Source organism: Mandrillus leucophaeus, unplaced genomic scaffold (genome assembly GCF_000951045.1).
Source record: "Mandrillus leucophaeus isolate KB7577 unplaced genomic scaffold, Mleu.le_1.0 Scaffold336, whole genome shotgun sequence".
Taxonomy (NCBI): Eukaryota; Metazoa; Chordata; class Mammalia; order Primates; family Cercopithecidae; genus Mandrillus; species Mandrillus leucophaeus.
The window spans coordinates 3,506,662-3,521,493 of NW_012103543.1; the positions used below are offsets into that span (position 1 = coordinate 3,506,662).

At 36.7% G+C, this 14,832-nt stretch overlaps 1 protein-coding gene across 1 annotated transcript in view; it reads left to right on the top strand.

Annotated features, from left to right (window-relative positions):
- Positions 1-699: 699 nt before the first annotated feature.
- LOC105545695 (low-density lipoprotein receptor-related protein 1B-like) overlaps positions 700-14,832 on the top strand; it is a gene marked incomplete at its 3' end in the record, with an annotated part of 761,110 nt that continues 746,977 nt past the window's right edge. The window contains exon 1 of the mRNA XM_011988712.1: positions 700-1,013. Coding sequence (XP_011844102.1) covers positions 824-1,013 — 190 coding nt within the window. The remainder of the gene's footprint in view (positions 1,014-14,832) is intronic.

Sequence of the window (14,832 nt, forward strand, 5' to 3'; positions counted from 1 at the left end):
TACCAAATCCTTGCTTTATTGTTCCCTGCCTGGGGTCCTCAATAGCCTTTTCCATTAACCTTCCCTTTTTACGCAATGGTTAATGACTTTGGGGGTTGTTTTGCTTTTTGTTTCTGCTGAGTCACTAAATTTTGCCTCTTTGTCCCCAGGTGCTGCTCAGCATAAAAGTTAAAAGTGCAATTCAGGAAGCACTGGGATTCTGTGTAGACCCGAGGAAACCATTTCCCTAAGAGAAGCTCTGTTCCTTGGCTTGTCCTTCCTTCCCGGGAAGGAAGCTTCCGAGGAACGAAGGGATCAGCCCGCTTTGCCTGCAGAAGCTTGGCTGAGGGTTCCCAGCCGGCTGTGAACTGCGGAGCATTGTAGGCGCCTGGCTGGCTCAGCCCAATGCAGAAGTCTCTCCCTTCTCCAAAAACCCAAATCCCTACAGAACCAGCTTCTAGTTACTTTCCCTTCAAGGGGATTAAAATAATTGTGATTTGTGGCGCTCTGCGTTCGCGGTGGTATTTTCTGTTGTGTTAAATGCCTCTTACTAAGTAATAGATGTGATTTATGTGGACGACGACGGGGTGTGTGGTGGATTCGGTGATTAATCAGTGAATTCCCATCCGCTGGCATCTCTCACTGCCCCTCTTGCGTGATGTAAGATCAGACGTACCCTGCATTGAAAAGTCAAGACACACGGGCGGCTCGCTCGCGCTCACACACGCTCTCGCTCCTCTCTCCCGCACGCGCGCATCCCTCCACCTTCCACATCCTGCTCCAGGCAGGAGAAGGCGGACTGGTTGGACTCATTGAGCTGAAGAATTTCCAGTGACATTTGTAAATGACGCCGCTCGATTCCGAGCTCCAAGCCGCCGCCGCCGCCGCCGCCTCCGGGCCGAAGGTGCCGCCGAGCAGTCTCCAGCGCAGACTTCCTTACCGGGCGACCACAATGTCCGAGTTTCTCCTCGCCTTACTCACTCTCTCGGGATTATTGCCGATCGCCAGGGTGCTGACCGTGAGAGCCGACCGAGGTAAGGAGAACACCTTCCCCCTCCCCTCCCCTGGCTTCCTTGGCTTTCCTGCTGGGCGATGCTTGCAGATAAGTGAGTGTGAAACTTAAGTCCTTGCAGCCCCGCTCCCCGGGACCGGGTGGCCACAGTGTGCTGGCCCTGTGGGGGGTGAGAGGTGCGGTGAGGGGTTTCTGAACCAAGTGCCAGAGTCCTCCGCACCCCCACAGCTTTTCCCTTTGGCCGCTTCCCGGTCTCGATTTTGTCCCCTCCGGGAGTGTTTGGACTTGACTGTGCGCTTCTGCCCGCGCATCCTAAGCGCTGCAGATGTTTGGATGAGAATTCGCATTTCCGAGAGAGACTTCCCTCCGCGATGGCGCTCAACTGCGAGCTTTTGAGAGCTCCAGGTTCTCCGCGTTAAGCGTGTTCGCCCTCAACTTAGCTCCCAGGTTAACTTCCTTATCTGCTGCATTAGGGGTCTGTGGAGCAGCGAAAGCGCCGATTCAAGTCCCTTTCCTTTCTAAAACCTCTTCCTGGGGGCAGACTGGGGACAGAGTCCTGTCATCAGTGAAGAGGGTTTTAGGGCGCTTCCGGGCGCACGCACCTGCCTGAACTTGACTTTTCGATTCTGAGGGTCTGTGACACAGCCCAGGTGCCCTGAGGGGCTAACCCACCACTGGAGTGCCTCGCTCCAGCCTGGCGCTTTTCTTTTCCTTTTTCTCCAAGTAGCTGGTGAATGATAGAAGTTTAGAAGGGAATGAATATGGGGAGCAGAGGAAAGAGGAGGTAAGAATTAGAATAAGCCGGGATTCTATAAACTTTTCATCTGGAAAATCAAGAATCCCTGTGCGAGTTTAATAATCTTTGACACCAGATGCACTAGTGAAAAAGGGAGGAAAATACTAGATCAATATTTGGGGCACTGGTCCTGGCCTTGGAATGGTTAACTGGTTAAAGTAAAATCAGAAGTATCATAGATCCTTTTTTTAAATCAGAAAATGAGCTTACATTGACTGGTATAGTTCAGCTATTTGGTTTAAAAGAGAGAGAGAGAGAGAGAGAGAGAGAGAGAGAGAGAGAGAGAAAAGAAACCCAGATCCCAATGCCAAACAAATAGGCACTGGGAGATTTAGTGATTGTATTTATATGAAACAGACTATGAATTGACAAAAAATATTGCTTCATTATAGGAAAGAAGAGGGAAATGAACTGTAGTGTTTCTATTCAACCTGCTGTTGGCAACCAGATTCTAGTCTTTATAACATAACCACACGTGTCATTTCCTCTACCAGTGGTGGGACTAATCTGAGTGCCTTTAGGAAATCTGACATTTACTGGTGATAATCTTTTAAACATATCACTGCCACCTAACCATAGCTTCTGAACTTGCTCAACTTGCCTTGAAGTTGGTGTGGAATAGTTGGAAACTATACTGATGAAATGGTAGCACATAGCTCTCCTTGAAATGATGATGTCTTTGATCTGGAACAATCAGCTCTCAACCTTTCTTAGGAAAAATGTTTGAAGTTGGACCAGAGCAGATGAACAGAGTGGAGCTTTTCAGCCTAGTGTGCTAGCAAAATAGAATGGTACAGGCAGACTACTGTTATTGGGCTCTTCCTGGTTGAATCTCCAATCTCCAGAAATTTGACTTCATCAAGAGCTGAGTTCTCAATGCTTCTGTATATGTTTTTGGGAACAGAACTATTGCTACCATGATTGGAATAAATATCTGAAGAGAATTTCATATATAACATAAAAAATACAGACTCCCCAACTTTCTTCTGAGATAGAATATTAAATAACTAAGAGGATTATATGTGGGTGCCAATTTAGTTTCATGAGGGAGAGGAACATCTAAGATAAAAGCAGAGCACATGGTAAATGATTGCTAGTTTTTTCCTAAAAAAAAAATGAAATAGTGTCATGTTGTATCACCACGTCGACATGAAGTACTATATCAGATAACACAAGTAAAAATAATTGTAGACCAGCACTTTACCACGATTATATATTTAACACACTTTCAAAACTGTTAGAAAAGAGCTAAAATTCTCACAGTTATCAAAAGTGAAAAGGATAGGCCCCATTTGGAAAAAGGAATTTTAAAAAAGAGAGAAATCTTGTTAAGAAAGTTAGGAAAGAAAGTGTTACTGCATTATGACAAGCTTCCCTCACTAATATGCTGAAACAGAAGATATGGGAATATAAACTCAAGAAAGAGGTTAATGAGATGTAACTTTCTGCCCAGGCTTATGTCAATCGTCCTTGAATAATAGAACAGGCATGTGAATTACACAGGCACATTTTGTAGTGCAAGAGCTAACTGCTTGACAAAAAATGAGAATTCGCTTTTAGGTTCTACATATACTTATTGGGTAATAGGTAGCTTCTCAAACTGTATGAACTATATCAGAAATGTTTGTGTTATCTTCTAGCCGTGTTGTTCCCTTTATACCTTCATGAGTTCAAACATTGTATTAAATAGAAAAAGACTTGAAACCAACTCATATGTTTATGTTCAAACCATATACATGCACTTGTCTTTTAATTCCTTATTGTTTATTTTCTTACTTTATATTGATTTCATACGGCGTTAAACTAACGTACATGTAAGTTTTAATTACATTCTGTCACATCTTAAAAAGGAAACATCTTTGTAACTCTTAACAGCCAAAATTGGAAGATAAATCAGATTCACTTAGAATCAACTAATTTGTCATATAACAATGTCATATCATATCAAAGTATTGCCTGATAAGGATTAAAACTTGAAAGAAAGTATATCTTAAAGTGTCAAATTTTCTGAAAAGAAAAGGGATTGAGAGGCCTAATGCTAGTCTCTGTTAAATTCTCAAGTATGATACAATGTGCAGACATATTTCCAAATAATTAAAGTTCATGCTGTTATAGTCATTTTAATGTATCTATGTAGAAAACCATCTAATAATGGCAATTAAATGTGTATCAAAATTTTAATCTCCTCTCAAAGAAGAATGAACTGTGATTTATGTCTCTTTATATGCCACAAATAACATTAAAGTTTTGTTTTGAAGAGGTTGCTAATCTTTGAATTTGTTCTCTTTCTCTCTCTCTTCTCAAGCTCAAATTTAAACTGAGTAAGAGAGAAAAGAGACAATGGAAAACGTAAAGAAAAAATTAAATGCACTAAAACAGTAAGAAAAAAATGTGAATTGCAGAAAACAGAATTCGGGAGGAAAAAGGAGTTAAGAGAAAGCTGAAGATAAATTTAGAAAAAGGATGGATGGATGGATGGATGGATGGATGGATGGATTCTGCCATACATCAGAATCTGAATCAGTATTTCTTGAGGAGATTAAAGTATCTTTAGATAAAATAATTTCTTAAAATGTTTTTTTCTCATGTTATTATAAGTATTATATGAAAATATTTACAGTAAAAAATAATTTAATTGCCACCAGTGTGAGTCTGATTATAATTAGACCTCTAAGAATGGAGAGAGACATGAGAATATTGCAGAAAAAATAAATGTTAACTGTGCTAGAATTACAAATATGGAAGTGATTTTTTAAAAATGTAAGTGAAAGTAAAGGAAATTTTCTTAGAAAGGGTGGTAAATGAGTGATATGGTTAATGTATTCTTAGGACTTAGATGACACTTTCTAAATGCTACTTGTCGTTCAAGGTGGAGGCATGCAGAGGTATTTAGTTTGCAAATCTATTGGATCCAGGACATTTGTTTCTTGCCAGTTACCTTGTCAATTTCTTTTCTCAGCCTAGGGGATACCATAAAAATAAGCTCCATTCAAAGTCACCTGAACTGAACAGGACTTGGTCTTCTACAAGGATTATAATATTGAGGGAACTTTATATCTTCTCTCATTGCTATATATTAATATGATCCAGTTTTTTATGTTTCTGCCATTAATTTTTGTATCTTACTATGAAATGTGCAACTCTCCCTCCCTTTCCTTCAGCATTTTCCTGATTATAGGAATTCTGTGTAGTAAAAAGTACCAATCAAACATACTGATAGATTTCTCTATCTTCTGTGGCTGTCTGTCAAAACAATTCTTGTACAAAGGAAACACTTGTCTTCATTCTAGATAGATGAATTCAAAGAAAGTAGAATTAATCCTAAAAGTTAAACATGCCTGTGCTAACATGATATCATTCGTCAAACTAAGTTAGTAGTAAGTGGAACTCACTTATACAATTGCCCCAACCCCACTTCTCTCTCTCTCTCTCTCTCTCTCTGTATGTATATCTTCCTTAAAATGGCTTTCCTTGGCACAAACACATATTAAAAATACCACTTTGGCCTGAAAATTGGAGATGGTTTTTATGAATGAAACTTTTGCTTTTCAAAACTTCAGATAAACATGTCTATTTATCTAGGGAAAAAAAGTGAAATGAAGAAAATTTTGAGTTATTTTTGACTCATAATATGTAACATTATAATACATTTCCATATAACAAGTATCTCATTTTAACAGAATCTGACTGTGTGGAAGAAACACGTGTCAAAATTATTTGCTTTTGAAATGCCTATAATTATGGTATACCCAATGCTTATAATTTGAAGCAATACATTTAGTAGTGGAATGCTAAATAAAATAAAGCCAAAGATTGAGTTCTATTATGAATTAATCAGAATATATGCTCAGCCAAATTCCTATGAGAAAATACTTATGTCTACTTTATATAGTTTTAAATATTTTCTTAAATTTCTTCAAGAAATTTGACTTCTCCTATATAATCCAAAAATAATGACCAAAAGCTATTTTGATGCATAGAAAGGTCAAATACGGTTTTTCTTTTGGTTTCGGCAGAGGAGGGGAGAAGTAGGAAAAATTAGTTAACCAAACAGAAAAATATCAAGGGATGCTTTTTATTTTCTTCTGTGGAGTTGCTATACATTTTCACATGGATAGCTATTCCCAAATTTAACCCGTATCACAAACCATTGTCTAGAGACATAGAAATGAAGTTGCAACATAGCAATCACAAATCGTATAGTCTATAGTCCTTGGAAACATTCTCCAGTTATTTTATTTTGGAAGGAGATTTTTAAAACTTATTAGCTTTTTGGGATAAAATCTTATTTAAATGGTAAATAATACAAAAAAAAAGAAAATATCTCTAAAAAATAATTTGAGTTTTTAAAAGTTGGTTTTTGGACTAATTTGCATATGTGAATTCCACTGGTACAGAATGAGTATCTTTACCTCACTCACTCAATTTTGAAAAGTATTATACTTGCAATAGTATTGAATCTCTGTTCTGGCTCTTCAGTGCTCTCTCATTTGAATAACATGTCAATCTCACCAAGTACATCTGCACCCTCTATTTTAGAGAAAGGAGAATGAAGCATTCAGGAGATTCTGCCATACAACCCAACAAGTAAGCTTAGACCTTCAAAATGTATGTGCTATTTATTTTCTACTAGTTTGTCTTCTACAAGCTGCCCTCACAATTTTAAATCTATATTTTCTTCTTCATAAATGATCAGATGGCCTCCCTTTTTCCCCTGGCATAAGTACAAGGCCAAGTTAGAAAATATGTATTATGTATTGCTCTGTTCTAAATTGAGTGATATCAAAATGTAGAGTCAGTCTCATTCTTTCCATCACTCTCTCTCTCTCCATCCTTTTGATTTAGGCTATCTCTATACAAACCGACATATTTTGACTGAGCCCCCTGACTAAACTAATTGATGAAACTGACTAGTAACTAAATGGAAATCAAAACTATGAACTAATAGCCATACATCCTGTAAAAAAGTAAGACTGGTCTTGCAGGAAAAGCCTAAAGTGAGATTCTATGAAGAAACAATAACAACAACATATTTCCCTGAAAGAATTATGCAACATATTTCCAGTTTGCAGAGCAAATCATATGTGCTTTTGCTGTTGTGTCTCTCATACTAGGCAAATTAAATACGTTTGCTAGTAACTACATATTTATATAATGGGGTATTATACAAGTTTAAAACACTATTAGCAAATAAATAGGTATTCTAAATTCATTTGTACTCTAAGATAATTTACTATATTGAAAGTGGAAATTTATTATTTTTCTGTTTTCCTTTACTTTTTAACTAAATTTGTATTTCTCAATTTTGTGAAACATTAAAAAAAACTTAAATATATTACAAAATGTGGTTTCGAAGACTTTCTCTCAATAAAGGATATATATAGTGGAAATCATTCATAAATTGGACAACAGGATTAAATGCTCTTTTAAATATGACTATAGTAATTTTCTTATGCAATCACATTAACTTAGTTTGAGTCTGCAATTAGGTACTCAATTACGATTTTTAAAAATGCAATGGCATGAATAAATAAATGAGTATGCCCATTTGTTGATCTTATTCCCTATTAGTTTGAATTTGTAAGTATCATTAGTGGAAAAGAGCAATGCTCATTTTGGAAATAATCATGTTTCAACATGATTGGGGTCTACTCGAGGGGGAGGGTGGAAGGAGGAAGAGGAGCAGAAAGGATAACTATTGTGCCCTAGGCTTAACACCTGGGTGATAAGATAATATAATCAACAAACCCTCGTTACACATGTTTACCTATGTAACAAACCTTCACATGTGCCCCCAAATCTAAAATAAAAATTTAAAAAAATGTTTTCTATTGTTCAATAACTCTACTCATATTTGTTTAATAATGATGTATCGTCAACATTTGGGATTTCTTCTTAAATATTTCAGAATAGTTGTAAATATGTAACCCTTTTCAAAGGTGTCTTTACCTTTAGAAAAGAAAGAAAAATAATTTTGATTAATACATTTGTACTATAGATTCATTTGTTTAATCTTATTTTTCCCAAATATAAGCTTGTATATAAAAGTCTCTCAGATATAAACTTGTGTATTTAAAAGTTTCCATTTAAACATGAATAATAGTATAACTATATCCTTGATGGAAGTTGAGAAAGTACCTTTTCATATACAATTTCTTCCAACTTTGTTAAGAGAGAAAAAAAAAAAAAAAAACTTCTTGAAGAAGATAGATCATGTTGCCTTGCTAAGATACCGACGTTACATTTCATCTCACAATGCATTCTTATTAACAGTCAGATATCTCTTCCGGAATTGCATACACCTCATTGTCGTGACCGGCTCAGCCTTCAGACCAAAGACAGGTATTGTTGAAACATGACCTCATTTTAGTCAAAAGAATATGTTTCTTCTTTAGGTAAGATCAAGGTACCACCTATCGTCTCTTGTTTTATTCTTGCAATCAATAGGACATCCCTTCCTAACTTTTCCACATTGCATTGACATCCTTCAAGACTTCCAAGACAGCTTAACTTTAGAAATACGAATATATAATTCCTTAAGAATTTTTCTACCGCTGAGTTTTTCTTTAATGACAATTTGTCATCTTAGCCCTTTCTTCTTAAAATGAGAAAAGAAAACTAAAAATGAGTTTTGTGGAGAAATGAAACTTGGTTGTGGTTGCTTTGTGTGTTCCTAGCACATCTTAAGATATTTGTGAGAAAGAAAAGTTCTAGGTGTAATGCCGATAACAGAAATGTGCTTAGAATCATCTGTTTTCTTTCGAAACTAGGATGTGTAAAGGAATGAAGAAAAACAATGCCGAGAAAGAGAACTTTGATAGTCAGAATTTATTGAATCCTCTGTCCACTACTGATCAGATCAAGTAGCTGAGCTAATTAGAACCTTAAACTTTTGCTAAAATAGATATTATAGAGCTTTAAAAATGATTCAGTTTATAGATTATCTAAGACATTTTGTGCATTTCCAAAGCTTTTCATGGTATATTTTTATCGGGACAAAAATGTTAAAATAGCAAGTGTACTTTATTAAAATATTCCACTTTATTCAACTCTATTAACTTTTAAGACATTTTTTCATGACTAAGCTCTGAGAGTACCATAATAATGACACCAGCTTCGGAGTGAGATTCTTGCCTCATCAGGTGAAAGCACTACAGATTGTGCCCACTGGGCATCCATATTTTTGAGATTTTCATTAAGCATAATAACTACATCAGATTTGTAGATGGAGTTACTAACTCAGAATTCAGGCACTCTTGCTGAGCGCCCTTGTATTGATGTCATTTCTAACACAAAGACTACAGTTCAGCAGCACTATATTGATGTCCTGTAACACAATAGCACACTAATCTTATTTGCAAGAAAATTTGATGACTGTCCAACATAATCAACGTTTAATATATCTAAACGTAGAATTTAGATATACTAAATATATCAGATATTCAGAACTTAAACCTTTTCCTTTGTCCGTTGTTGGATTACACCCAATTCTACAGTTCCTTCTCCTACTAGCACATTTTCTCCTATTTTCACTTGCTAATGATCTTGTCAAATATTTAGAAATTAATCCTGGCAGTGAAAGAACCAACATCTTAGCACATTTTGACTTTCTTTGCTATTCTCATTGCTAGGAGAACATAAAGTAATGAAGGGCATGAGGGTTTTCCCTTGTGTGTATTTTCATCTAGGTGACTGTGAAAACACCACCAGAGTTTTACAGAAAATTGCTCTGATCCATTCTGAGAAGATAAACATAGCTATGACCCTAACATTCTGTGAGTGCACAGAGTGTAATGTCTGTGAAAACGCATTGTATAATGTATTGCATTACACAAATACCTATTATTTTATGAATTATATTATTTGCTTTAATGTAAGTTATTCATAGCAAGAAGCTCTTTACATTTCAGCATACTTTCGTTTTTTATTCAGGTTTTTTTTTTCCTGCTGAATCACGTGGTCCTTGAAGCAACCCATATGGTTGGTGATCATTCATGTGTTTATTCACTCATTTGACAAAGATGAGCAAATAGGTGGTAATCACTGTTTTAGGTCGTGGTAATGAAGCAAGTGAATGAGGTAGACAATGTAACTAGGCTGATAGGGCTTTAGTGCAAGAGGAGACAGAAACAGCAAACAAATAAATAAATAACATCCTTACTAAAAAGAAAAAAAAAATAATGTAATGTAACTGAGGAAAATGCAATTGGGAGTCGTAGTTATATTCACAGATGGCCTTTTTGAGCAAGTGACATATTTGATAAAACTAAGTGACAAGAGGGGACAAACTCTGAGTCGTCTAGAAGAAGGAATTTTATATGCCACCCTTGAGAGGAAGTTGTAATTTTGGTATTTTAAAGAAAGAAGGTCACTTTGTCTGAAATAAACTATGAGTGTTTAGGAAAGAAGAGAAGTAGAGAAAGCCATATTTATGGTGAAGTCAAATCAGGTCAGGTAGGGTCATGCAGATCAAAGTGAGGCATTTGGGTTTGGTTCTGATTTTGAGCAGCTACTGGCTGTCTAATCAGAGGTGAAAATGATGCAACTTACTTTTTAAAGAGATAATGCTTGGTCCGAAAAGAAGGACCAGAAGGGAAATGATGAATCCAGTTCAGGGATTATCAAAATTCATCCTGGAAAAGATGTCGATGGCTTGAATGAGGGAATAGTGGGCACAATGAGGACAAGCTAGAACAGAGATTGGCATTTTTAGTTTAGAAAGATTTTCTGTAAGAATGAATGCAGCACCATTGTATGTATTAGGGAGGACAGGCATGAAACAAAGCCTCAAAAGATAATATTTGGAGGAAAGGGTTAAAATTCTAAGCAGATAATAAATAATTTCAGGCTATTTTAAATGGGTCCATTACATTTTGCAGAGCCTCTTATTGATTTGTATGAAACATGGTTCACAATAAAAGTCACATGATGGTCATACGTGGCCCATACAATATTGGTTACTTTCTTATTATGTTTTCTTTTGTATTTCAGAATTATTAATATCATATTTCCTACCACCCTGTGTTTACCTATGCCATGTCTGTACAATGGAATTAATTGAGTCTGACTCACAGTATTCTTTAGGGAGTTAGTTAAAATGATACACTTAGCAATGTTTTAAGCATTGGCCAATATGGAAGCAATAATTTTGCTGTTAATTCTATCAATAAAAACCAGCATAATAGCAAAAGAAGCAGGCATTGGCCTATGAAGACTCATTTGGGTTTGTTTGTTGAAGAAATTTGCAGTGTTTTAAAGAAAGAGTTCTTTTTCAATTGTCCCTGAATTCTTGACATGATTGAGAAGAGTTTATACTGACACTCAAGTTCCTGCTGATGAATATTTAATTAGGAAAAAGGGAAGAAATTGTAACAAAGTTATTATTGGCTGTACTCATCACCCTCCCTGGAAATTCCAAGAAAACTGCAGTAAAGGCTGGGCGTGGTGGCTCACGCCTGTAATCTCAGCACTTTGGGAGGCTGAAGTGGGCAGATCACCTGAGGTCAGGAGTTTGAGATGAGCCTGGCCAACGTGGTGAAACCCTGTTTCTACAAAAAATACAAAAATTAGCCAGGCACAGTTGCATGTGCCAGTAGTCCCAGCTACTCAGGAGGCTGAGGCAGGAGAATCACTTAAGCCTGGGAAGCAGAGGTTGCAGTAGCGGAGATTGTGCCACAGCACTCTAGCCTGAGCAACTAAGTGAGACTCTGTCTAAACAAACAAACAAACAAACAAACAAACAAAAACTGTAGTAAAGAAGTGAGTGGTGAGGATCTATCAGGTTAAGAGAACCTACCAGGTAAGGGTTTATGATACACAGTTATTACCTGTTGGACAATTAGAGCCCTTGGATTATTCTTATTTATCTACACATTCCTTGAATAAACATTGTATTGCCTGACATGCTAACATGTACCAGTCTCAGTGTGGTTTGTAGACTTGGAGGCAGAAATAACAAGACTATTAAAACCAGGACTAGAAATAAAAACACTAGCAATTATACAACTTCGGAGTGTCAAGGAAAGCTTGCTTGTGAATACAGAGTAAACGATCTGGGGTCTATTTAGTCCTTGTTGAAGTTAAAAAGAAAGAGAGAGTGAGAGGCAGAGAAAGAGAAAGGAGGAAAATTTTATAAAACTGGTGGAAAACAAAAATATCACAGCCTAGAGAACATATGAATAAAAGAGAAAGGAATACATTATTTGAAGGAAATACTGTTACTGTTAAACTGACTGAATTACCCTGGGTCCTAAGGTATTTGAAGATTGTTTTGGGGTTTGGTTCCTATGATTTTTTTTCATTGCTCTGTTTTCTCTTTTGGTGCTTTCTCTCCCATTCTCTACTTTGAGAAAAAGTGAGAGTTTAGGTTTATAACTTGATATTCAAATCTGCATTTCAGAGTACCAGCTTAATCCCCAAAATATCTCACTCAATTTGTTTTCAGGTTATGAAGAACATCTAAACAGAGTATCAAAAAGGCAGCTTGGAGTAATCAACCCTTTTAGACACTATTTACTTTATATTGCTGGACCTACAGCATTATGGAAGAAAATACTTTACTTCACCCAGAGAAATTACCTTGGAAATGCTACATGATCATTACAAGTAATGTATAAGAAAATAACCTGCTTTCTTAGTTTTCAAGCATGGTATGTTTTTAGACTTAAGGGAAGACATACTAAACACACATTAGGTTAAAATGAAAAGAGATTCAAAGCTCAGGCATTTAAAATTTTAGAAATGCCTAAATAAAATATTGAAGCAAAAGATCTCAACCAATTTATTTGTTGTGTAAAGAGCTTACATGCAGATTTAGTAGACATTTGCTAGATGCATGTGTAGAAATCTAATTTGTTCGTCACTTTAAGTTTATTTTTCATTCATGTTGTCAAACCCTCTTTGATAATTTGGCTCCAAAATTTCAATGTTCAAATCAACATTATACCTTGAAATAAGTTAAATATGAAACACATACCAACATTTTATTTAATTTTACAGTGACTGAACCAAATGAAATTTGAGGCTGGAGAGTTTGCATTAATATTTAATTTGGGACTCACTGTAAATTTGTTTGCTGTGTACTTTAGCAGAGGCGTGCCAAAAGTTTGGAAATAAATTAATTTAAGTAAATAAAAACAGCAGGAAGGGGAAGGGTTGCTTGTATATGTATGAATACGAGATATGATTTATACCCCCTGACTAGGACTCTGCTCATATCACACCACAGTCTGCTGAAGGGCTTTTTTCTTTCATAAGGAAAGTACTGTGGGAACAGGTTCAAAATGAGTATAAGGGAGTTATTTATATATTAGGTAAAGCAAAAAAAAAAAATAATAATTACTGACTGCACACTCACAGTTAAAGTCATTTGGGCAGGAAATGTTGACCCCTTGGAACAGATCATAAACCTGCTGTAAAGAGCCAAGGGAAATAACCAAAGCATATTCAGAGATCTGTTAAGCCTGGGAGACACCTGAAAAATACAGCAATAGCATGAAAATCACTTAAGTAAAAAATAAACTTTCAGAGGCTGAAGCTACTTGAATTTACCAAGATTTAGAGATGAATGCCAAAGAGAATTAGTAAAACTCTTCCATGCAAAATACAGCAGTAATGGCTCCATCACAACATTGTAAACCCAAGCCCGAGAGTCACAATGTAAGTGAGAGTGGAGTGCAATTTGTGGTAAGAATAATAACATTTCCTTAAAAAGCAAAAAAAAAAAAAAAAAAAATCATATAAAGCAACCTGAAGTAGCAATCCTGCCCCTTTCCTCCCCTTCTGCAGGCAAAAGAAAATGATTGGCAGCTTTTCTTCTATGGTTTCACAGAGAGAAATAGGGTTAACTGTGGCTTCTGAGATTCCTAGACTCAGAGGAAAAGGCTGCTTAAATTTCTTTGCTCGTCATGTCAAGTAATGGCACTCAGACATATTTGACTGACCTTTATGAATTAAAAGTCAAGATATAGGGCAAGTTTTGCAAACACAAAAGCGTATAACAGCCAGGCTGGTCAGAAGATGATGTGGGTGACTTGTAAATTGGAGAACATCCATGCTGTCCAAAAGGGCAGCTGATATTCAGCTTGAGCAGATTCTGGCCTTGTGTGAATGTGGGCCCAGGGTTACAGGCCTTTAAGACTGGCTGGGAATCTGAATTTTTATGCAAAATGTCCTAAGTTTTAAATATTGCCTATCAAGATAAATCAGAAAACATACACACAGGCACACACACTCTCTCTCTTTCTCTCTCTTTCTGTCTCTCTCTCTCTCTCTCACACACACACACATACACACACACACACAAACACACACTCAAATAAAAATCCATTGTGGGAGCCAATAAAGCAAGTTGCTGGATTCAACATTGAGGCTAACAGCCTGTGGTTTACTATGCAACCCCTGAGTTGCCGCTATCAATAGAAGACTGGACTGGGTCACAATGAAAACATATTTTACTTGGTACACTGCAGGCAAAAGATGGCCCTAGAGAGTCAAGCATAATGGCTAGATATTTCGACTGGGCTATTATGGCAGGATGTGGGTTCGGAAAGAAGAGTACGAGGATGACTCCTGCATTTCTGCCTTCACATCTTCCTCCCCCTTCCTAAACGTAAAGCAGAATTGGGGGAGAGAAAGTGGACGCAGAGAAAATCATTAATGACCCAGCAGAGGGTTAATGATATTAGACCCAATTGTGACTTAACGTAGGATCGTGTTTCTGAAAGTGCCCTAAGAAACAAAACTCCCTTAATACTAATGAAGAAATGCTAAATGGAGATTTCAGCCTTAGCACTGCAGGGGCCTGGGGGAAAATATTCCATGTGGGAAAGTAACAGCACGTGGTTGAAACAACATTACCATGTCACACACACATTGTTAGTGAAATGTGGAAGGAAATAAAGAGAAGACCAAAAGGGATCAGAAGAAAAATACAGCAAAAGGAAGGCGGCAGAGATATGATTCTGTTAAGTAGACAAATTCTCATACTGAGATACAAATGAGATCACACTTAGGTTTATGTTTTATCTTTCCATTCTTTGGGAAG